Source organism: Coregonus lavaretus, assembly GCF_964263955.1.
Source record: "Coregonus lavaretus genome assembly, chromosome: 1".
Taxonomy (NCBI): Eukaryota; Metazoa; Chordata; class Actinopteri; order Salmoniformes; family Salmonidae; genus Coregonus; species Coregonus lavaretus.
The window spans coordinates 14,638,227-14,660,741 of NC_139988.1; the positions used below are offsets into that span (position 1 = coordinate 14,638,227).

The following is a 22,515-nucleotide window of genomic DNA, read 5'->3' on the forward strand; positions in this document are numbered from 1 at the left end:
GAGGGTACTATGGTGTTGAAGGCTGAGCTATAGTCAATGAACAGCATTCTTACACAGCTATTCCTCTTGTCCAGATGGGACAGGGCAGTGTGATGGCGAGAGCATTCCCTTGTCAAACAGCACATCTATTTTTAGGCTGTCGTTGAAATGGGCTACATGGGAGGAAAATTAGAATTTCTTAATTTATTTAAAGTTGGGGTTGTATATTACAAACCACATTACTTTAGACATTATACAAGACAAAATTATACAAGACAATGAACAGAAGAAAAACAGCATGTCTGTGCATGTCGGTTTTAAATCAATTTAGTGATCATGTCATGGTGTGTCCTTAACAACAACAAGTAGACCAATGACGTCAACTGTAAGAAACCGCTGACAGGAACTTAAACAAGAAGACAATTACAAATTCAGTAACATTCTGATAATTTTATAAATGCTGTGTTCCTGAGTTGTTCCTGAGTGGTGTAGTCTCAGTCCTGACTTAAATTTGCTTAAAAATCAGAGACAAGGTTTGAATATTGCTGTCCATTAATGATTCCCAACCAAATTGAACTCGAGAGATTTTGACAAAAACAATGGGCATATGCTGCCCTAAGAGATGTGCAAAGTTGGTAGAACCTTACTCAAAATGATTCACAGCTGTAATGGCTGCCAAAAGGTGCTTCCACCAAGTATTAACTCTTGTGAAGACATACACAATCAAGACGTGTTCGTTTTTTGTATTAATTAGAAAAATTGTCTATAACTTTCTTTCACTTTGAAAATGTGGAGTTGCGTAGATCTATATGAAACAAAACTATTTACTCCCTTTTTATATTTAATTTTAAGGCAGCAAAATGTGAAGACTGTGCAAGGGGTGTGTAGACTTCCACAAGGCACTATATGTCTTCTATCATGCCTATAATTAATTATATTTAATGTTAGAAGAATATAATTATTCTTCTAACATGCCTATAATGTGGTTACTAAATAGATTCTGGACCTAGCCCCCACGGAGGGACGCGTGCGTGGCATTTTCATGGTTTGGTCGGACTCTTACATAATCTATGCAATTATTGCATTACACTGATGCTGTCATAATACCCTGCAATGCTGACAGTTTTAGTGTTGTGAAACAGTCCATTTATTTCTCCTTCTCGTTCTTCTTTGTGCAGTTCTTCCTTTCCTTCCTTCAGTCCAAGAAAAAAATGTTGTTGAACTGTGTCGCAGAGAGCTTATTCACTTCTTCTGTTGGATCAGCAAGCATAACCAAGAAAACAAAATCATTAATTCTTCCTTCAATCTATCTATCTATCTATCTATTCTATTCTATTAATCTATTCTATTCTATTAATCTATTCTATTCTATTCTATTAATCTATTAATCTATTAATCTAATATATTAATCTATTCATCTATTCTATTCTATTAATCTAATCTATTAATCTATTATATTCTATTAATCTAATCTATTAATCTATTCTATTCTATTAATCTATTCTATTCTATTAATCTATTCTATTCTATTAATCTATTCTATTCTATTAATCTAATCTATTAATCTATTCTATTCTATTAATCTAATCTATTCTATTCTATTAATCTAATCTATTAATCTATTCTATTCTATTAATCTAATCTATTAATCTATTCTATTCTATTAATCTAATCTATTAATCTAATCTATTAATCTAATCTTATCTATCTAATCTATGTTGGACCTACCATTAACTTCAATCAAATTGACATTCTTCTGGTTCAAGATGACGTACAGCTCTCTCTGGTCCGACTTCTTGCCGACCACCCAGTAGTCGGTCATTGCCTTCACAATGATCTCTTCATCTTCATCAACCCTGAGGCAACAAAAAGCACATGAACATAAGGTCACTATAATATACTGTACTCAAAGAGAGCTGTCAAAACTAGGCCTCAGAGAGCTAACCCTAACAGGGTTGTATTTTTGTTGTGGTACATCGTCGTTGTGGTTAGTGCTTACCGGGCAAAGTCACAGTTGATGTCTCCCAGAATCTTCATGAGGTCTGGGTGGACGGAGGTCAGAGACACACTGGGTGTCTTCCTCATGTGGATGGTGCTCTTCTCTGCCAGGTTCATGTGGTTGAAGTAGATGAACTTGAACTGGGGGTCCTTGTCCGGCCTGCAACAACACAGAGGGAAAGGATGACGATCATTACAAGGATGAGAGGAGAGTCTACTGCCCTGTTCACACTACTGAGCCGAGATGAGCAGAGCCAAGCAGAACTAAGCAGAACTGTACTGTGCTAGCCTGCTTGCACATTCAACAGAGTTGCTGGAACCTTTCCAGGCCAATATGAAAATAAAATATCCTTGCCAGCACAATATGTTATGATAAAGGTAGACTCAGCGTTATGACGTTGCCACGAGCAGCACCGCAGATATTGAGATGAGCGCGATGCAAGACTTATCTGAGCATTTGTATGCTTCACGTTGCTACACTGGGAAGCTACAGGACCACGACAGCAGAGAAGGTTAGCCTCGTGCTTCAACGCTCTTAGTTGTTGTGTAAATCGGCCCAATATTGCGGTTTACTTCGTGCATCATCAGTTTCTCCAGGTCATTGAGTTCATTGGTCCAATCATCAATGAAGGATGCCATGGCATGAACGCTTACCTTTTAAAAACACATTATGACAATAAGGTGAGATGGACACTCCTCTAGCAGGACGTTTTACTGACAGTCAAACTACAGGCATCAATAATAGATAGATTGAAGCCATGCTACCCATTTTGGTAGTCCCGAGAATCGAACCCACTATCTTGGCATTGCAAGCGCCATGCTCAACCAACCTCCACACAGTTCCGGTCAGGCTTTGAGCCAGCTCCCTGAGAACTTTTGGCAGCCATTAGTAATTCCGACCATTCTTCACTACTATGATAAATGGAACCCATCATCAAATTGTCTAAGAGTCCAGACTTGGGTTACAGTAGCATGCTTATCTTAAACAAGCTGTTGTAAGGAGTGCAGGCCAGTGTGCCTAACCCCTGGGGTAAGACTGGGGCCGTAGTAATGTTTCCCTGAGTAACACTGCGATATCAGATGGTTATATGGCGTCTCATCTAACTCTTAACGTCATTGTCAGCCAAATGTAGGGCAAGATTTGAGTTCACTTCAGTGACTGTTAACAGTAACACTGCTGGTGGTCCCCATTCTGACAAACAGAGAAGTGGCTCGTGTTAAAACAACTAAAATAAAACTGTTTGGCTGCTCAACAGTCTTCCAGTCCAAATTCAATTACATTCAATTGCTCCTGATAAGGGCAAGCTCCACTTCAGTGCATGCTGTGACAATAGTCTCTAGCTGTTGTATTTATAAGGGGTTAGTCTCTTGTGAAAGACGAATCTGGCAAGCGCGCATGTGAGATTTGGTTCCGGATGCTACGTTTAATGAGGGGTCGGGTCGACTGTACACCCCTTTCAATATTTCGGACCATAATCTCTATCATTGCGTGTTGAAGCAACACAGTCCCAGGAATTGGAGTGGAGGTTAGAGGCTTTGCAGATTAAAGTAACAGTACTGACCCTGATATCCTGCGGTTGATGTTGTACTGTTCACATATGTCTGAGGCCAGCAGGGTGAGCTGAGGTCCCACCATGCCATCCAGCTGCTCACAGAACTCCCTCGTCAGCTCCACCAACGCTGGGAGAGAGAGAGAATATGATCATACAGTTAGAATTAGTAGAATGGATTTAGGAACTTATAAAAATCAATACGTTTTTTTATTTCACGGTCCACATAATATGGCAACACTGTAGAATTTGCCAAGAATTTACCGTTGTTGTATTCGGAAGAACACTGGAAACAGCCGACTCAGAGAATGTAATAAGCATCAGCCCAGCTGTTTAAGGGGGGGGGGGGGGGGGTGACCAAATTATATGAGAGGATACTCACTGCTGATCATAAAACAAACCGCTGCATTCATCGACTGAAATAAAGCAGACAATGTGCTGTTTCAATACAATGGGTCTAGAGAAAGGAATACTATAATTTAGAACCTATTACCAAACACATTGAATTTATGAATCATTTAAGGAAGCCATTTGAGAGACCAGAGAACAAAGCCGTCTATTCCCAACAAGAGGTCAACTTGGGTCAAACCCTCCCTCTGTTCTTCAGTTATGAAATAATAACAGATTACCAAATTGTCTGCCAAACAAATAATGGGTTGGGAGTACTACCCATCTGGCTCTCTTTAAAACATAAAAAATAAAGCCTCTTTGGGTGATTTCCATAATTAATGCTACCGAGTTCCCACGAACCCAGCAGGACTCCAGACCACAGTTCCCTTCTCCTTAGTTGCGTCCCAAATTACCTCCCTTTTCCCTATGTAGTGTACTTCTTTTGACCAGAGCCCTGCACTACTTTTGACTAGAGCCCTATGGTCAAACGTAGTGCACTATATAGGGAGTATGTTGCCATTTGGAACACAGCCCTCTCCTCACCTTATAAACGATCAAATGCAGCTCCTCATAACTGTCCTCTGTGTTAACAAATATTCTGGGGAAGCGGAATTTGGCCTCTGGGTCTTTGAGGTTAGCAGGTCCCGTCAAAAACCTGAGGGTGGAGAGAGGACAGGATATGAAAAGGAGGATGCATCACAGCTCATCATGATTACTGTGAATGACAAGGGTGTTTCACAATCACAGAACAAATCTAGTTTGATACAAATCAAAAACTGTTTTACCTCACAAATAATAGCATAGAAATTGCCTGAGACAAAACATTTAAGTGATGCAGGCCTAAAAATAACAAATTAATACAGTGAATCCCCAAGTCACGAATGCCGTTTGTAAATGTATATGTGGGCCTACAGCAGGTTTGTAGACTGTGTGGGTTTGCATACTGTGTGTGCGTACGTACTGTACGTGCGTGCGACCGTTCCATAATTTACACTAACATTTCTCCCTGCCCTTGGGGCCTTTGCTGGATAATCTCCTTGTTAAATGATCCTCTCTCTCTCTCTGTGTATCCCAGGAGTCAGCCCGGGATTGGAGTGTCCAATTCCCCTCGCAGTCACGAATCACACCGGCGGCAGCACGCTCTCAGGGCTATTTCAGCCACAACCGTTGCTGACATGTGTATAAAATCAAGCACACAGCCATCCGATCTCCACAGACAAACATTAGCAGTAGAATGGCCTTATTGAAGAGCTCAGTGACTTTCAACATGGCACTGTCATAGGATGTCACCTTTCCAACAAGTCAGTTCATAAAATTTCTGCCCTGTTAGAGCTGCCCCGGTCAACTGTAAGTGCTGTTATTGTGATGTGGAAATGTCTAGGAGCAACAACGGCTCAGCCACGAAGTGGTAGGCCACACAAGCTCACAGAACGGGACCACCGAGTGCTGAAGCGCGTAGTGCGTAAAAATCGTCTGTCCTCAGTTGCAACACTCACTACCGAGTTCCAAACTGCCTCTGGAAGCAACGTCAGCACAATAACTGTTCGTTGGGAGCTTCATGAAATGGGTTTCCATGGCCGAGCAGCCGCACACAAGCCTATGATCACCATGCGCAATGCCAAGCGTCGGCTGGAGTGGTGTAAAGCTCGCCGCCATTTGACTCTGGAGTAGTGGAAACGCGTTCTCCGGAGTGATGAATCACGCTTCACCATCTGGCAGTCCGACGGACGAATCTGGGTTTGGCGGATGCCAGGAGAATGCTACCTGCTCGAATGCATAGTACCAACTGTAAAGTTTGGTGGAGAAGGAATAATGGTCTGGGGCTGTTTTTCAAGGTTCGGTCTAGGCCCCATAGTTCAAGTGAAGGGAAATCTTAAAGTTACAGCTTACAATTACATTCTAGACGATTCTGTGCTTCCAACTTTGTGGCAACAGTTGGGGAAGGCCCTTTCCTATTTCAGCATTACAATGCCCCCGTGCACAAAGCGAGGTCCATACAGAAATGGTTTGTCGAGATCGGTGTGGAAGAACTTGACTGGCCTGCACAGAGCCCTGACCTCAACCCCATCTAACACCTTTGGGATGAATTAGAACACTGAATGCGAGCCAGGCCTAATCGCCCAACATCAGTGCCGACCTCACTAATGCTCCCCGCAGCAATGTTCCAACATCTAGTGGAAAGCCTTCCCCGAAGAGTGGAGGCTGTTATAGCATTAAAGGGGGGACCAACTCCATATTAATGCCCATGATTTTGCATTAGATGTTCGACGAGCAGGTGTCCACATACTTTTGCCATGTAGTGTATCTCCTCCTTTCTCACTCTCAAGCACAGAGGGCTCTAGGGTGGACTAGGCTACACAGGGACTCTTAAATAGCTTAGCTCTCCCTCTCTCTCGCTGTTAAGTGTGATCCCAGAGTCAGTCCCCCTCCTTTGTGTCTGTGTGTAGGATGATAGAGAAATCTAATGTCAGCGGGGTAAGAACACGTCGTGTTGGAACACTGATCAGCAATCCTCCATGGGGAGGGGACCAGAGAGGGCGTTTAAGGATTTACCTCCCATAGTGAAGCAGATTCCCTGCCACCTCTGGTGTTAGGGGAGAGTCCCTACCAGCCAGCTGGAGAGAGACAGACAGGGAGAGAAGGAGTGGGTGGAGAAGAGAGACAGGGAGAGAGACAGGAAGAGAGGGGGGAGAGGGAGTGGGTGGAGAAGAGAGACAGGGAGAGAGGGAGTGGGTGGAGAAGAGAGACAGGGAGAGAGACAGGAAGAGAGGGAGTGGGTGGAGAAGAGAGAGGGGGAGAGAGGGAGTGGGTGGAGAAGAGAGACAGGGAGAGAGGGAGTGGGTGGAGAAGAGAGACAGGGAGAGAGACAGGGAGAGAGGGAGTGGGTGGAGAAGAGAGACAGGGAGAGAGGGAGTGGGTGGAGAAGAGAGACAGGGAGAGAGGGAGTGGGTGGAGAAGAGAGACAGGGAGAGAGGGAGTGGGTGGAGAAGAGAGACAGGGAGAGAGGGAGAAAACCTGCTTTAATATAACTTCACAAATCATTATCAACATTCTCTGGAGCCTGTGGGGTAACAATGTGTAGTAAACTACAACCTGCCCGCTTGACCCTATCCCCTCCTCTCTTCTCCAGACCATCTCCGGTGACCTTCTCCCTTACCTCACCTCGCTCATCAACTCATCCTTGACCACTGGCTATGTCCCTTCCGTCTTCAAGAGAGCGAGAGTTGCACCCCTTCTCAAAAAACCTACACTCGATCCCTCCGATGTCAACAACTATAGACCAGTATCTCTTCTTTCTTTTCTCTCCAAAACTCTTGAGCGTGCCGTCTTTAGCCAACTCTCTTGCTATCTCTCTCAGAATTACCTTCTTGATCCAAACTAGTCAGGTTTCAAGACTGGTCATTCAACTGAGACTGCTCTTCTCTGTGTCACGGAGGCTCTCCGCACTGCTAAAGCTAACTCTCCTCTGCTCTTTTCCTTCTAGACCTGTCTGCTGCCTTTGATACTGTGAACCATCAGATCCTCCTCTCCACCCTCTCCGAGTTGGGCATCTCCGGCGCGGCTCACTCTTGGATTGCGTCCTACCTGACAGGTCGCTCCTACCAAGTGGCGTGGCGAGAATCTGTCTCCGCACCACGTGCTCTCACCACTGGTGTCCCCGAGGGCTCAGCTCTAGGCCCTCTCCTATTCTCGCTATACACCAAGTCACTTGGCTCTGTCATATCCTCACATGGCCTCTCCTATCATTGCTACGCAGACGACACACAACTAATCTTCTCCTTTCCCCCTTCTGATAACCAGGTGGCGAATCGCATCTCTGCATGTCTGGCAGACATATCAGTGTGGATGACGGATCACCACCTCAAGCTGAACCTCGGCAAGACGGAGCTGCTCTTCCTCCCGGGGAAGGACTGCCCGTTCCATGATCTCGCCATCACGGTTGACAACTCTGTTGTGTCCTCCTCCCAGAGTGCAAAGAGCCTTGGCGTGACCCTGGACATCACCCTGTCGTTCTCCGCTAACATCAAGGCGGTGACCAGATCCTGTAGGTTCATGCTCTACAACATTCGGAGAGTACGACCCTGCCTTACACAGGAAGCGGCACAGGTCCTAATCCAGGCACTTGTCATCTCCCGTCTGGATTACTGCAACTCGCTGTTGGCTGGGCTCCCTGCCTGTGCCATTAAACCCCTACAACTCATCCAGAATGCCGCAGCCCGTCTGGTGTTCAACCTTCCCAAGTTCTCTCACGTCACCCCGCTCCTCCGCACACTCCACTGGCTTCCAGTTGAAGCAGCTTGCATATGCTACAAGACCATGGTGCTTGCCTATGGAGCTGTGAGGGGAACGGCACCTCCGTACCTTCAGGCTCTGATCAGTCCCTACACCCAAATGAGGGCATTGCGTTCATCCACCTCTGGCCTGCTGGCCCCCCTACCTCTGCGGAAGCACAGTTCCCGCTCAGCCCAGTCAAAACTGTTCACTGCTCTGGCACCCCAATGGTGGAACAAGCTCCCTCACGATGCCAGGACAGCGGAGTCACTCACCACCTTCCGGAGACACTTGAAACCCCACCTCTTTAAGGAATAACTGGGATAGGATAAAGCAATCATTCTACCCCCCCTTACCCCACCCCAAAGAAAAATAAATAAATAAGAAAACATATTGTAAAGTGGTTATCCCACTGGCTATAAGGTGAATGCACCAATTTGTAAGTCGCTCTGGATAAGAGCGTCTGCTAAATGACGTAAATGTAACTAATTATGCCTGTTACATTCGTCGGTCAAATATGCTGTTTAGGTTTTCTACTGCCAAGTTTACACCTTCACTACTACAGTGAAACATTTTGTCCAGGAAGGTGTATAAAAGGGATTGAATTTGTTGTTGCCTAATTGTTTTTTGGTAGGTTTCTACACTACTGTTTTTCCATCTACACACACACACACACCTCTGGTTCGGAGTGTCTGGGGAACAGTGATGTCGTCAGGTACTTGTACAGGATCCGCATGTCATCCTGCACCAGACCACTCCTGCATGGGGACAACAAAAAAAGGGACACACCTTAGTTAGCATCAACCATTTCCTGTTCCTGTTCAGAGTCTGTTCAGGAGTATTGATAAACTAAGCCCATCATCTCCATGGTAGGCCCAATGCTATCAAAACTGCTCCTTTGATTAGCAATCAATCAAATCGTTACAATCATTCTATTATCGTTCACGTAATCCCCTGATTAGATACAGTGCCTTGCAAAAGTATTCATCCCCTTTGGCGTTTTTCCTATTTTGTTGCATTACAACCTGTAATTTAAATGGATTTTTATTTGGACTTCATCTAATGGACATACACAAAATAGTCCAAATTGGTGAAGTGAGTTGTTTCAAATAATTCAAAAAAAATAAATAACGGAAAAGTGGTGCGTGCATATGTATTCACCCCCTTTGCTATGAAGCCCCTAAATAAGATCTGGTGCGACCAATTACATTCAGAAGTCACATAATTAGTTAAATAAAGTCCACCTGTGTGCAATCTAAGTGTCACATGATCTGTCACATGATCTCAGTATATATACAGTGGGGGAAAAAAGTATTTAGTCAGCCACCAATTGTGCAAGTTCTCCCACTTAAAATGATGAGAGAGGCCTGTAATTTTCATCATAGGTACATGTCAACTATGACAGACAAAATGAGATTTTTTTCCTCCAGAAAATCACATTGTATGATTTTTTATGAATTTATTTGCAAATTATGGTGGAAAATAAGTATTTGGTCAATAACAAAAGTTTCTCAATACTTTGTTATATACCCTTTGTTGGCAATGACACAGGTCAAACGTTTTCTGTAAGTCTTCACAAGGTTTTCACACACTGTTGCTGGTATTTTGGCCCATTCCTCCATGCAGATCTCCTCTAGAGCAGTGATGTTTTGGGGCTGTCGCTGGGCAACACGGACTTTCAACTCCCTCCAAAGATTTTCTATGGGGTTGAGATCTGGAGACTGGCTAGGCCACTCCAGGACCTTGAAATGCTTCTTACGAAAGCCACTCCTTCGTTGCCCGGGCGGTGTGTTTGGGATCATTGTCATGCTGAAAGACCCAGCCACATTTCATCTTCAATGCCCTTGCTGATGGAAGGAGGTTTTCACTCAAAATCTCACGATACATGGCCCCATTCATTCTTTCCTTTACACGGATCAGTCATCCTGGTCCCTTTGTAGAAAAACAGCCCCAAAGCATGATGTTTCCACCCCCATGCTTCACAGTAGGTATGGTGTTCTTTGGATGCAACTCGGCATTCTTTGTCCTCCAAACACGACGAGTTGAGTTTTTACCAAAAAGTTATATTTTGGTTTCATCTGACCATATGACATTCTCCCAATCCTCTTCTGGATCATCCAAATGCACTCTAGCAAACTTCAGACGGGCCTGGACATGTACTGGCTTAAGCAAGGGGACACGTCTGGCACTGCAGGATTTGAGTCCCTGGCGGCGTAGTGTGTTACTGATGGTAGGCTTTGTTACTTTGGTCCCAGCTCTCTGCAGGTCATTCACTAGGTCCCCCCGTGTGGTTCTGGGATTTTTGCTCACCGTTCTTGTGATCATTTTGACCCCACGGGGTGAGAACTTGCGTGGAGCCCCAGATCGAGGGAGATTATCAGTGGTCTTGTATGTCTTCCATTTCCTAATAATTGCTCCCACAGTTGATTTCTTCAAACCAAGCTGCTTACCTATTGCAGATTCAGTCTTCCCAGCCTGGTGCAGGTCTACAATTTTGTTTCTGGTGTCCTTTGACAGCTCTTTGGTCTTGGCCATAGTGGAGTTTGGAGTGTGACTGTTTGAGGTTGTGGACAGGTGTCTTTTATACTGATAACAAGTTCAAACAGGTGCCATTAATACAGGTAACGAGTGGAGGACAGAGGAGCCTCTTAAAGAAGAAGTTACAGGTCTGTGAGAGCCAGAAATCTTGCTTGTTTGTAGGTGACCAAATACTTATTTTCCACCATAATTTGCAAATAAATTCATAAAAAATCCTACAATGTGATTTTCTGGATTTTCTTTCCTCAATTTGTCTGTCATAGTTGACGTGCACCTATGATGAAAATTACAGGCCTCTCTCATCTTTTTAAGTGGGAGAACTTGCACAATTGGTGGCTGACTAAATACTTTTTCCCCCCACTGTATATACACCTGTTCTGAAAGGCCCCAGAGTCTGCAACACCACCAAGCAAGCGGCACCACCAAGCAAGCGGCACCATGAAGACCAAGGAGCTCTCCAAACAGGTCAGGGACAAAGTTGTGGAGAAGTACAGATCAGGGTTGGGTTATAAAAAAAATATCTGAAACTTTGAACATCCCACGGAGCACCATTAAATCCATTATTAAAAAATTTAAAGAATATGCCAAGAGAGGGCCGCCCACCAAAACTCACGGACCAGGCAAGGAGGGCATTAATCAGAGAGGCAACAAAGACACCAAAGATAACCCTGAAGGAGCTGCAAAGCTCCACAGCGGAGATTGGAGTATCTATCCATAGCACCACTTTAGGCCGTACACTCCACAGAGCTGGGCTTTACGGAAGAGTGGCCAGAAAAAAAGCAATTGCTTAAAGAAAAAAATATGCAAACGTTTGGTGTTCGCCAAAAAGCATGTGGGAGACTCCCCAACATATGGAAGAAGGTATTCTGGTCAGATAAGACTACAATTGAGCTTTTTGGCCATCAAGAAAAACGCTATGTCTGGCGCAAACCCAACACCTCTCATCATCCCGAGAACACCATCCCCACAGTGAAGCATGGTGGTGGCAGCATCATGCTGTGGGGATGTTTTCCATCGGCAGGGACTGGGAAACTGGTCAGAATTGAAGGAATGATGGATGGCGCTAAATACAGGGAAATTCTTGAGGGAAACCTGTTTCAGTCTTCCAGAGATTTGAGACTGGGACGGAGGTTCACCTTCCAGCAGGACAATGACCCTAAGCATACTGCTAAAGCTACACTCAAGTGGTTTAAGGGGAAACATTTAAATGTCTTGGAATGGCCTAGTCAAAGCCCAGACCTCAATCCAATTGAGAATCTGTGGTATGACTTAAAGATTGCTGTACACCAGCAGAACCCATCCAACTTCATGGAGCTGGAGCAGTTTTGCCAGTGGCTAGATGTGCCAAGCTTATAGAGACATACCCCAAGAGACTTGCAGCTGTAATTGCTGCAAAAAGTGGCTCTACAAAGTATTGACTTTAGGGGGGGGGGGGAATAGTTATGCACGCTCAAGTTCTGTTTTTTTGTCTTATTTCTTGTTTGTTTCACAAGAAAAAATATTTTGCATCTTCAAAGTGGTAGGCATGTTGTGTAAATGAAATGATACAAACCCCCAAAAAATCCATTTTAATTCCAGGTAAGGCAACAATATAGGAAAAATGCCAAGGGGGGGTGAATACTTTCGCAAGCCCTGGTTTCAGTTCAGACCGATAGTTCAAAGTGAGAGACATGTCGGGATGGGAGTTACTGTAATCAGATTAAGGTGTATTTAAAGTCTCCTCTGTGCCTCCCAGCCAAGGTCTAGCCAGCCCCAACCCTAATGGGATGAGGAGCTGCCAGGCTCCCCCACACCTTACAGTGGTGAAGGGCTGCCTGGAGGCACCAAGGGCCTGCAGGCTATTTATAAGATCAGGGCCCTGGCACACACACAACACATACCCAGGAGGGGAAGCCCAATAAGCTCTCTCCTCCCCTCCCTTGGCTTTGGCGTGAAAAAGAGCCTACTAGATACAGAGCCAGTTGAACGGTGGAGCAGCCTGTGTCTCAAGATCATGCAAGAATACAATTCAGAGCTTATGTTTCTCCAACCAGTTCTGTTAGCTTCATTCCTACCCGTGCATTTGCAAATTGTAGGCTAAATTTGGTTTCTACATGTGGGCAGGTGTTTAAGACCAAAGTACAGCAGACCACCCCCACACATCTGCTTCCCCCAGCCGTACCATATGAGCTGGTCGTTGTAGAGAAAGGCTGTGCATTTGATTAGGCTGAGGCTCTCCTCCACTCTGTTGACGAATGACTGGATCTTCAGGTAGGTCATCTTGTCCAGGGGGAAAAAGGTGATTCCCCCGAACACGTCCAGCAGGTCACAGGACTGCAGGTGCAGCGTCTGCAGGTACTGGAGGAGACCAGGGGACAGTTATTTTTTATTTATTTTACCTTTAGTTAACTAGGCAAGTCAGTTAAGAACAAATTCTTATTTACAATGACGGCCTACGCCGGCCCAACCCGGACGACGCTGGGCCAATTGTGTGCCACCCTATGGGACTCCCAATCACGGCCGGTTGTGATACAGCCTGGAATCGAACCAGGGGGTCTGTAGTGACGCCTCAAACACTGAGATGCAGTGCCTTAGACCGCTGCGCCACTCGGGATCCCAGGCTGGGTGGACAATGGAAGGTGAATAGAAAGACATGTCTCTGTTTGGTTAATAGCCATCAGTGATACTTGGGGAAGGTGAAGTGTTAGCTTAGAAAGCAACGTTATACACACATCCCATTATGCTCAGATTTCATATCTGAGAAAACTTATTAAGAAACACAAAAGGTCTGCACACTGTATGCTGGACAATACAATGCTCCCATTTCCAGCTTCAATAGCAACAATATTTCTGTCCAAGGTGGACCTCTGTTAGGTCAAACCTGGAGATATTAGTTTACCTGCATAGTGCTTACATTGCTGTTCCCAAAGACAAGACAGGACGCTCTCTAGAATTGCTAGAACAGTGACATTCAACCTGGGATACCATACAGACACCACAGGCCCTCTCTGTGTCTTTAGGTTACATAATGGAAGGGAAAGCCCTTGATAGGATTAGGGAGAGCTGGGGGTTTCCTCGGATTGGCTAGGTATGAATAATGAACACAGGTCATTGATGTAAATGGACTGGGCCTGTAGTATGGTGGATGCTTTGACCAGCTCTTCTTGAGGAAGGGCTATTTCTGAGCAGGGATAATTAGTGGGAGAGGCCTTATTTGAAGACTGTCATCTGATCCTGCATTTAGTCACTGGAAAATCAATACAAGATCAACCCCTCTGATGATGGCTAGAAGCACCAGTAGCATCTGTCAAGCAGGCAGCCTGGCCTGGACACCACCATCAAACTGTTAGCAAAGTGGATAGTATATACGCATTGTAGCTTACAACACCGAATGCGAATGTCTTCACAGTAAAACTAGGACATCTAAGGCTGCGTTTAGATGGTACGAGGTAGACGGCAAACCGTATGTCATTGTTTTCAATGTCAGCACGACGGTAAATGCCGTTGACCTGGCGGTGAATGCTGTCAGCCGCCACGGTAGATGGGACTCGCCGCCAAAGTTCAAATATTTCAACTTTTGCCGTAGCGTTGTTTTACTACCGGATGTTGATTTGCCCTGTTGTTTACTGACATCACCATAACAACGCATACAGTCGTGCTGGCTTGGTTTTGCCGTCACACTCTTTCTTGCTTTCTTGTCCCGCTATGCCAACTGGTATGACGGTTTTTGCGTCCCTGGTCTAAACGCAGCATAAGAGGTAGGACTTACTAAGAAGTAAGAGTCAATGGGTGTCTAATATATACGTTATTTTTACAAAGATATGCTAATCAATTTCACAAGTAATAAAGAATCCGGCATTGAAATAGCAGTGCCCTGCTCCTAGGAAAACATTTGAGAAAACACAACGTGCTTGGACGATTTCAGTTGAACAGTGCAATCAAGCTAAATTTCTCAAAGTATATAGGCACACGTGTAAAACAAATGTTCTGCATCCAATAAAACATTACAAATAACTCACCACCTAGTGCCCCAATCATCATGCATATAGATGCAGAGAAGCATTTACTATGTAGTGTTTGATTTGTTTTACCCTGTAGAAGAACGTTTCGAGCTTCTGCATCAGCAGCTCCACCCCGCCTGCTTCCATTGCTCTGCCAAATGTGCCGTTGAAGAGCTGGAGAAAAGAGCAGCGTAAAGAACCATCAGCTAAACACATCCTTACTAGATGTAAGGTTCTTACACAATCTTTACTAAAGAATGTGAGCCAGTATGACTTGAGTTATACTCCCGAGCCCCAACCAGGTGCTCACCTTGTACATACTGTAGCATTCCCGTAGTACTGCACCATAAACTGTGTCCTACAGGAACAAATGAGAATAAACATCTGAATAAGAAATAAAAGTTCTGCAAAGAAGAGTTGAATTCACTCTTATATAGACAAAGATCAATAAACATGAATAAAAGACGCAACAAAATAAGACTTACAAGTATTTCCTCTTCCTGATATTCTATTGAAGGAGGTTTCCCATCTTTATTGGGTTTTTCTCCCATCGGGTTCCGTACCACCTGGACAGGTAGAGGAGAGGTATTATTGATTTAAAAGTATCCTAGGATACCTAATGACTTCTCAAAAAGACAAGTAGAGGGCGCAACCACTGAGTGTACAAAACATTAGGAACACCTGCTCTTTCCATGACAGACTGACCAGGTGAAAGCTATGATCCCTTATTGATGTCACCTGTTAAATCCACTTCAATCAGTGTAGATGAAGGAGGATACAGGTTCACAAAGGATTTTTAAGCCTTGAGACATGGATTGTGTATCATTCAGAGGGTGAATGGGCAAGACAAAATATTTAAGTGCCTTTGAAATGGGGTATGGTAGTAGGTGCACCAGTTTGATTGTGTCAAGAACTACAATGCTGCTGGGTTTGTCATGCTCAACAGTTTCCCGTGTGTATCAAGAATGGTCCACCACCCAAAGGACATCCAAGTAACTTGACAACTGTGGGAAGCATTGGAGTCAACATGGGCCAGCATCCCTTTGGAACGCTTTCGACACCTTGTAGAATCCATGCCCCGACGAATTGAGGCTGTTCTGAGGGCAAAAGGGGGTGCAAATCAATCTTAGGAAGTGTTCTTAATGTTTTGTACACTCAATTTATAATATGTGTAAAGGAGCTGGAACACCAGCGTACCATGACGATCCAGAAACTGTCCTCCGCTTCAAAGAAATACTGCCTGTTCTTCTGTGTGTGGAGGGATTTAGCAGGCTTTGTTTGACAGAAGGTTCTGGAATATAGCAAAGATGGTGGTCAGGCCAGGGGATAGGAAGTCAATACACACAACTAACATAGATGTAAGATGTATTTCCAGATGATTGATTTGTTAGTAGTTCTTGTGTACCTGGTAAACTGTACAATGGCCTCACAAAGGCCGACATTACGGAGCTTCTCATTCTTCTCAACCTCACTAGGATGGTAGAATAAAATCTTCTTCTCCTCCTATAATACATTCAAGGAGACAGTTTCCATGAGGCACAGTATTTAAATGGAGACCACAAAGTTGACATATTCACATTGTATAATTTAAAGCAGCAAACATTGAGCTGATGAAGAGTTCATGTTCGCTTTGGTTGAAGTTCACAGTGAGAACATGTGAAACACACACAGGAGATCAAAACCACCAAGTGGAGCTCACCTCTCCCTCCCGAGGCCCAAATGAAGGATTATAGATGAAAAAACTGAGTAGAGATGGAGTGTACTGTATCTCTTGCATTCCCGAAGCCATTCTTGGACTGCAACAGAGAAAGATGCTGATCAACTATCTGTGACTGAACAGACTAAAAGATGTATCACCTGTTATCACAATAAGACACTGGTTTTACCTAATCATTAGTATGGTTTGTGTCTGGACTTCCTCTGTTCCAAAGTGAATTGAGCCTTGTGGCTGAAAACAGAATGCTTGCCAAAACTATAGTTTGTTAGCAAGAAATGTGTGGAGTGGTTGAAAAACGAGTTTTAATGACTCCAACCTACGTGTATGTAAACTTCCGACTTCAACTGTAGGTATGCATTTTCTGATCTGCACACCTTCCACTGGGTTAGAGAGAAATCTCAAGTCAAGTGGCACACTCACACCAGCCAGCAATACAGCTCCTAGTACTAGCTAGCTGTAGAAATGTATCCTAACTAAAACACATCAGGTGCATGGCTAACTGGTTTCCTTTATGTGGCTTGCTAGGTGGCATTACAATCAGGCCTTTCAAACAAAGGTAATCTAGCCTGCTAGCTCGCTATTTTAGCCAACTCTCTCACAACTCAGCTAGCTAGCACATCGGCCTCAGTATGAAAAATGTATGCACTAACTGTAAGTCGCTCTGGATAAGAGCGTCTGCTAGCTAAATTATTAAAATGTTGAATGTAAGATTCCCTAACAACACGCCACTTCGATACAGCTCAGACTTTTTCGTAGCAGGTTAGGAGAATTAACATAGCAGGTTGGGAGAACTTGGTTAAGGTTAGGAAGAGGGTTAGCGTTGGCCAGAATATATTCCAAACCTACGCTTGCTTACTGCTGCTGAAAAACTAGCAGTCGTTCAATCTTCTCGATGTAAAAGTTGGGATAATGCGACAATTTGGAGTACAACGTATTTCTCATCCCTGGATTGAGGTACATTTTCCGAGCCATATCTTGCGCCGGCTCCACAGTGTCTTAATCTAAACAGGAAGCCTGACCGACCCCAGTGCAACTGTAGGGTCGGAATATATTCTGGTTAGGGTTAGCAAAAATGCTATCCTAACCTGCTACAAAAAGTAACTTGTATCTAAGTGTCGTGTTTTTAGGGAGGCCCTAGCTCTCAACCTCTAGGCGGCATTCTGCCTTCTCCCTACAGTTCTCAGCCATTAGCGTCGCCCACGACTGCCTCATGTGAACTTACAATCCCGATGCTGCATTTTAACGTTTACAAAAACGTCAAATCGCTTGCAATACAGCTTTCAAAACATATGGCCCTTATCTTTCATTCAACAAGAAAGAATCCTTCAAATAAAAAATATATACTTACTGTAGCAGTTACAGATCCATACAGCTATGGGTGCTTCCATCCGAGTAAACTACACTTCCGCTACACATCCCGAGTTACGCTCATTGGCACAGGTGGTCGCCTCTTGTCTTCCGTAAACAAACTCTGTAACATGGAGATATGGCCGTGTGGGAAAAGTAACCCCAACCTTATCAAGGTGTGTATCAATTTAAGTTTTTATTATTATTTTTAGCTGATATGAAAGATAAGGGACGGACCGATATGTACTGGGGGGGAGTGTTGGTACAAAATAGGGGAGGGTTGTCAAACTTGGTATTTTTGCTTTGGGGAGGGTCGTGTGCTTTTTGGGGGTACACAGGGGAGGGTAGTGCGTTTTTCCCCTGATTTACATTCACTCTTCTGCTCATATTTTCCCTATAAACAATGGCTTGACTTACTTCTGTGAAACGTTTGTGAAGGATTGATATGGTGTGGCTATTATTAAGCTTTAGCTACTGCAGGCCTATAATATGAAGGCAGTGTGCTCCAACTGACAGTTGAACTTGAGGTGAGGAAGACTGTTTCAGGCCTACCAGAGTTACTCCTATAGTCTAAAAATAGAATTATTATCTTTATACAAAATATTCAGATAGAACATTTACTAATTACCCTCCTTCTGTACGTCTATCTACATAGCAGATGCAGTGGCCATCTGACATAAAGAAATGCATGTCAGTGTCGTAGCATGCCACCGGCATATCTCTATATCTCTGGGGTTAGGCCTAAGTTTCTATTCCTTTATATAGGCTACATATACAGTGGGGAGAACAAGTATTTGATACACTGCCGATTTTGCAGGTTTTCCTACTTACAAAGCATGTAGAGGTCTGTAATTTTTATCATAGGTACACTTCAACTGTGAGAGACGGAATCTAAAACAAAAATCCAGAAAATCACATTGTATGATTTTTAAGTAATTAATTTGCATTTTATTGCATGACATAAGTATTTGATCACCTACCAACCAGTAAGAATTCCGGCTCTCACAGACCTGTTAGTTTTTCTTTAAGAAGCCCTCCTGTTCTCCACTCATTACCTGTATTAACTGCACCTGTTTGAACTCGTTACCTGTATAAAAGACACCTGTCCACACACTCAATCAAACAGACTCCAACCTCTCCACAATTGCCAAGACCAGAGAGCTGTGTAAGGACATCAGAGATAAAATTGTAGACCTGCACAAGGCTGGGATGGGCTACAGGAAAATAGGCAAGCAGCCTGGTGAGAAGGCAACAACTGTTGGCGCAATTATTAGAAAATGGAAGAAGTTCAAGATGACGGTCAATCAACCTTGGTCTGGGGCTCCATGCAAGATCTCACCTCATGGGGCATCAATGATCATGAGGAAGGTGAGGGATCAGCCCAGAACTACACGGCAGGACCTGGTCAATGACCTGAAGAGAGCTGGGACCACAGTCTCAAAGAAAACCATTAGTAACACACTACGCCGTCATGGATTAAAATCCTGCAGCGCACGCAAGGTCCCCCTGCTCAAGCCAGCGCATGTCCAGGCCCGTCTGAAGTTTGCCAATGACCATCTGGATGATCCAGAGGAGGAATGGGAGAAGGTCATGTGGTCTGATGAGACAAAAATATAGCTTTTTGGTCTAAACTCCACTCGCCGTGTTTGGAGGAAGAAGAAGGATGAGTACAACCCCAAGAACACCATCCCAACCGTGAAGCATGGAGGTGGAAACATCATTCTTTGGGGATGTTTTTCTGCAAAGGGGACAGGACGACTGCACCGTATTGAGGGGAGGATGGATGGGGCCATGTAGCCGGCCGCGACCGGGAGACCCATGGGGCGGCGCACAATTGGCCCAGCGTCGTCCAGGGTAGGGGAGGGAATGGCCGGCAGGGGATGTAGCTCAGTTGGTAGAGCATGGCGTTTGCAACGGCAGGGTTGTGGGTTCGATAAAATAATGTATGCACTAACTGTAAGTCGCTCTGGATAAGAGCGTCTGCTAAATGACGTAAATGTAAATGTAAATAATTAGTTAAATAAAGTCCACCTGTGTGCAATCTAAATGTCACATGATCTGTCACATGATCTCAGTATATATATACACCTGTTCTGAAAGGCCACAGAGTCTGCAACACCACTAAGCAAGCGGCACCACCAAGCAAGCGGCACCATGAAGACCAAGGAGCTCTCCATCATGCTGTGGGGATGTTTTTTTTCCAGGTTGTAAGGCAACAAAATAGGAAAAATGCCAAGGGGGGTAAATACTTTTGCAAGCCACAGAAGATAGCCCTATTTGGTAAAAGACCAAGTCCATATTATGGCAAGAACAGCTCAAATAAGCAAAGAGAAATGACAGTCCATCATTACTTTAAGACATGAAGGTCAGTCAATACGGAACATTTCAAGAACTTTGAACTTTTCTTCAAGGGCAGTCGCAAAAACCATCAAGCGCTATGATGAAACTGGCTCTCATGAGGACCGCCACAAAAATTGAAGACCCAGAGTTACCTCTGCTGCAGAGAATAAGTTCATTAGAGTTACCAGCCTCAAACGCAAACCATGATATTGAAGTGCCTAAAGTCGGTATGCTTTGTTTATTGGTTGTGTGGTGCATTGGCACAGAAACCTGTTGGTGGAAAATGTGTTGCATATATTTTATATAAATATGGCATCAAAATATTGAAAAAAATCAGATTTCCCCCTAGCCGGCTCTGATCGTAGTGTAATGAAACAGGCAGGGAGAGTGAGCTCGTCTGTGGTGGTCGGTGAACAGTCAACCTTCTGGCCCGTCATCGACTGTGCCAGAAAAGCATGTTGAAGTCGATATCCACATTTATAAACACAGGGTCACTACAGTTATTGTTATTTGTGGTCGTAATCATTATTTTTAGTTAATTCTATGTGGGGGAGGGTGTTCAATTTATTTTACAGTACAAGGGGAGGGTCATGTGAAAATAATTGTTACTTTGGGGAGGGGGGGTGCATTTTTTTTATTGACACCTTGAGTTGGACCAGCGCGTCCCCAGTGGTGGAAAAAGTACCCAATATTCATAGAAAGATACCTTCAAAGAAAATTACTCTAGTAAAAGTCACTCAGTAAAATACTACTTGAGTAAATGTCTAAAAGTATTTGGTTTTAAATATACTTAAGTATCAAAAGTAAATGTAATTGCTAAAATATACTTAAATATCAAAGTAAAAGTATAAATCTATTAAAATTCCTTGTATTAAGCAAACCAGAAGGAACAATTTTCTTGTTTACATTTTTTGGCCAGGGGCACTCTACAAAACTCAGACATCATTTTCAAACGAAGCATTCATGTTTAGTGAGTCCGCCAGATCAGATGCAGTAGGGATGACCAGAGATGTTCTCTTGATAAGTGTGTGAATTGGACCATTTTCCTGTCCTGCTAAGCATTCAAAATGTAACGAGTACTTTTGGGTGTCAGGGAAAATGTATGGAGTAAAAAGTACATTATTTTCCATCAGGAATGTAGTGAAGTAAAAGTGGTCAAAACTATAAATAGTAAAGTACAGATACCCCAAAAAACGACTTAAGTACTTTACACCACTGCCCCTCCCCCTTAGTACATTTCGATCTGTCCCTAAAATGCTTGTGTGTTAATGTTCAGATTGAGCGTCGGGGTTCTTAACAAACTCCCTGTACAGAAGAAGCGTTCATCCAATGATTTATGTGTAATGGAACTGAGAGTCATGATAAAGGGCTTGGGAGTCCCCATCGGCCTAGCCAGGTTGGCACAACAACGGGGAATCTTTTGCCATCTGACAAGACAAATGTGGTACAAAGCAATCGAACTAGCTAAGTTTATACCGTTAAAAAGCTAAATTGTTAGATATAGCAAGCAGTTCGCCGACCTTAGGTGGTCAATGTGTATGCTGGTTGCACTGCAGCAGTGTCAACAATCCGCTACACTGGAGTTGTTTTCGCAGCCATCTGGGAAAACTATTTTCGAATCACAGATGAATTTGACAATATAACACAACGAAGCGACTTACCTTTTACTGTATGAACTCGGCACATGCAGATCATCTTGTTTGTTGTGAACATTAGTAAGAAATAAAGTAGAAAACCCGCATAAACTTCCTGATTTTCACATAATCACCTGTGTTACAGTAGAAACTGCTCGGTGGGATTTATTGTACTAAAAATGATGGCTCCACACTAAAAGTTCCTGTGATGCCCTTGCCTTTCCAGACTGTGCATAAATCAGGCCTATATTCTAATACAATGTTGAAGGAGAACATTAAGAACAGGAATTGGTCTTAATGATCATGGATTGGTCTTTGCTTATTAAAAATGGTTGATGGAACAATTAAACAAGTGACAGGCAATTGACAACTGTCAAATTCAATCATATCATTATTGTATGATGTTGATACTCAATTTGGATAAATAATCAGTAATAATGTAATGTGAGAACTGGCCATAGAGATCCTATTAAATTACTAGAGGGTACTATGTCATTAACTCTCAAAGTTCCAGAATGGGGTGAAAATGGCAGCCATATTGGTCAGGGAGAAATCCTAACCAGTCTAATTGAAATGAATGGCAGTAGAGGCATAATCCTGATTTTACTTATGCAGGAAAATAAAAGTAACGAATGTGATATCAGAAATTGTGTAATAGAATTATTGTCAACCTAAAATATTGTCATATAATTATAAATACAGTTTATATAGGTTTTATACCAATTTTCTGTATAAATATCATCTAAACTATGTGTAAACAGACCATAAAT

At 43.6% G+C, this 22,515-nt stretch overlaps 1 protein-coding gene across 2 annotated transcripts; it reads right to left on the reverse strand.

The window, feature by feature from the left end:
• Positions 1-291: 291 nt before the first annotated feature.
• On the reverse strand, positions 292-21,891 carry LOC311125966 (vacuolar fusion protein CCZ1 homolog). Of its 2 annotated transcripts, XM_084158458.1 has the most exons (18): positions 21,773-21,888; positions 17,773-17,895; positions 16,594-16,655; positions 16,407-16,503; positions 16,113-16,210; positions 15,905-15,998; positions 15,193-15,273; positions 15,018-15,065; positions 14,798-14,881; positions 12,889-13,064; positions 8,866-8,947; positions 6,471-6,532; positions 4,461-4,572; positions 3,910-3,943; positions 3,540-3,657; positions 1,979-2,137; positions 1,708-1,835; positions 292-1,230 (listed from the first exon to the last, which is right to left on the reverse strand). In XM_084158458.1, the coding sequence occupies exons 3-18, from the start codon at positions 16,599-16,601 to the stop codon at positions 1,175-1,177; spliced, it is 1,437 nt and encodes a 478-aa protein (XP_084014584.1). In that variant the 5' UTR covers positions 16,602-16,655; positions 17,773-17,895; positions 21,773-21,888; the 3' UTR covers positions 292-1,174. The 2 variants fall into 2 exon arrangements, with proteins under 2 accessions (XP_084014584.1, XP_084014585.1); XM_084158459.1 differs by lacking the exon at positions 16,594-16,655 and having other exon boundaries at positions 21,773-21,891.
• Positions 21,892-22,515: the final 624 nt, after the last annotated feature.

Bases quoted from the DNA above. Each gene is read 5' to 3' on its own strand.
- LOC311125966 (XM_084158458.1), bottom strand. The intron at 15,066-15,192 runs GTAAGTCTTATT...TTGTTCCTGTAG, and splicing joins ATCAGGAAGAGGAAATACTT to GACACAGTTTATGGTGCAGT. The intron at 14,882-15,017 runs GTGAGCACCTGG...TCTTTTCTCCAG, and splicing joins AATGCTACAGTATGTACAAG to CTCTTCAACGGCACATTTGG.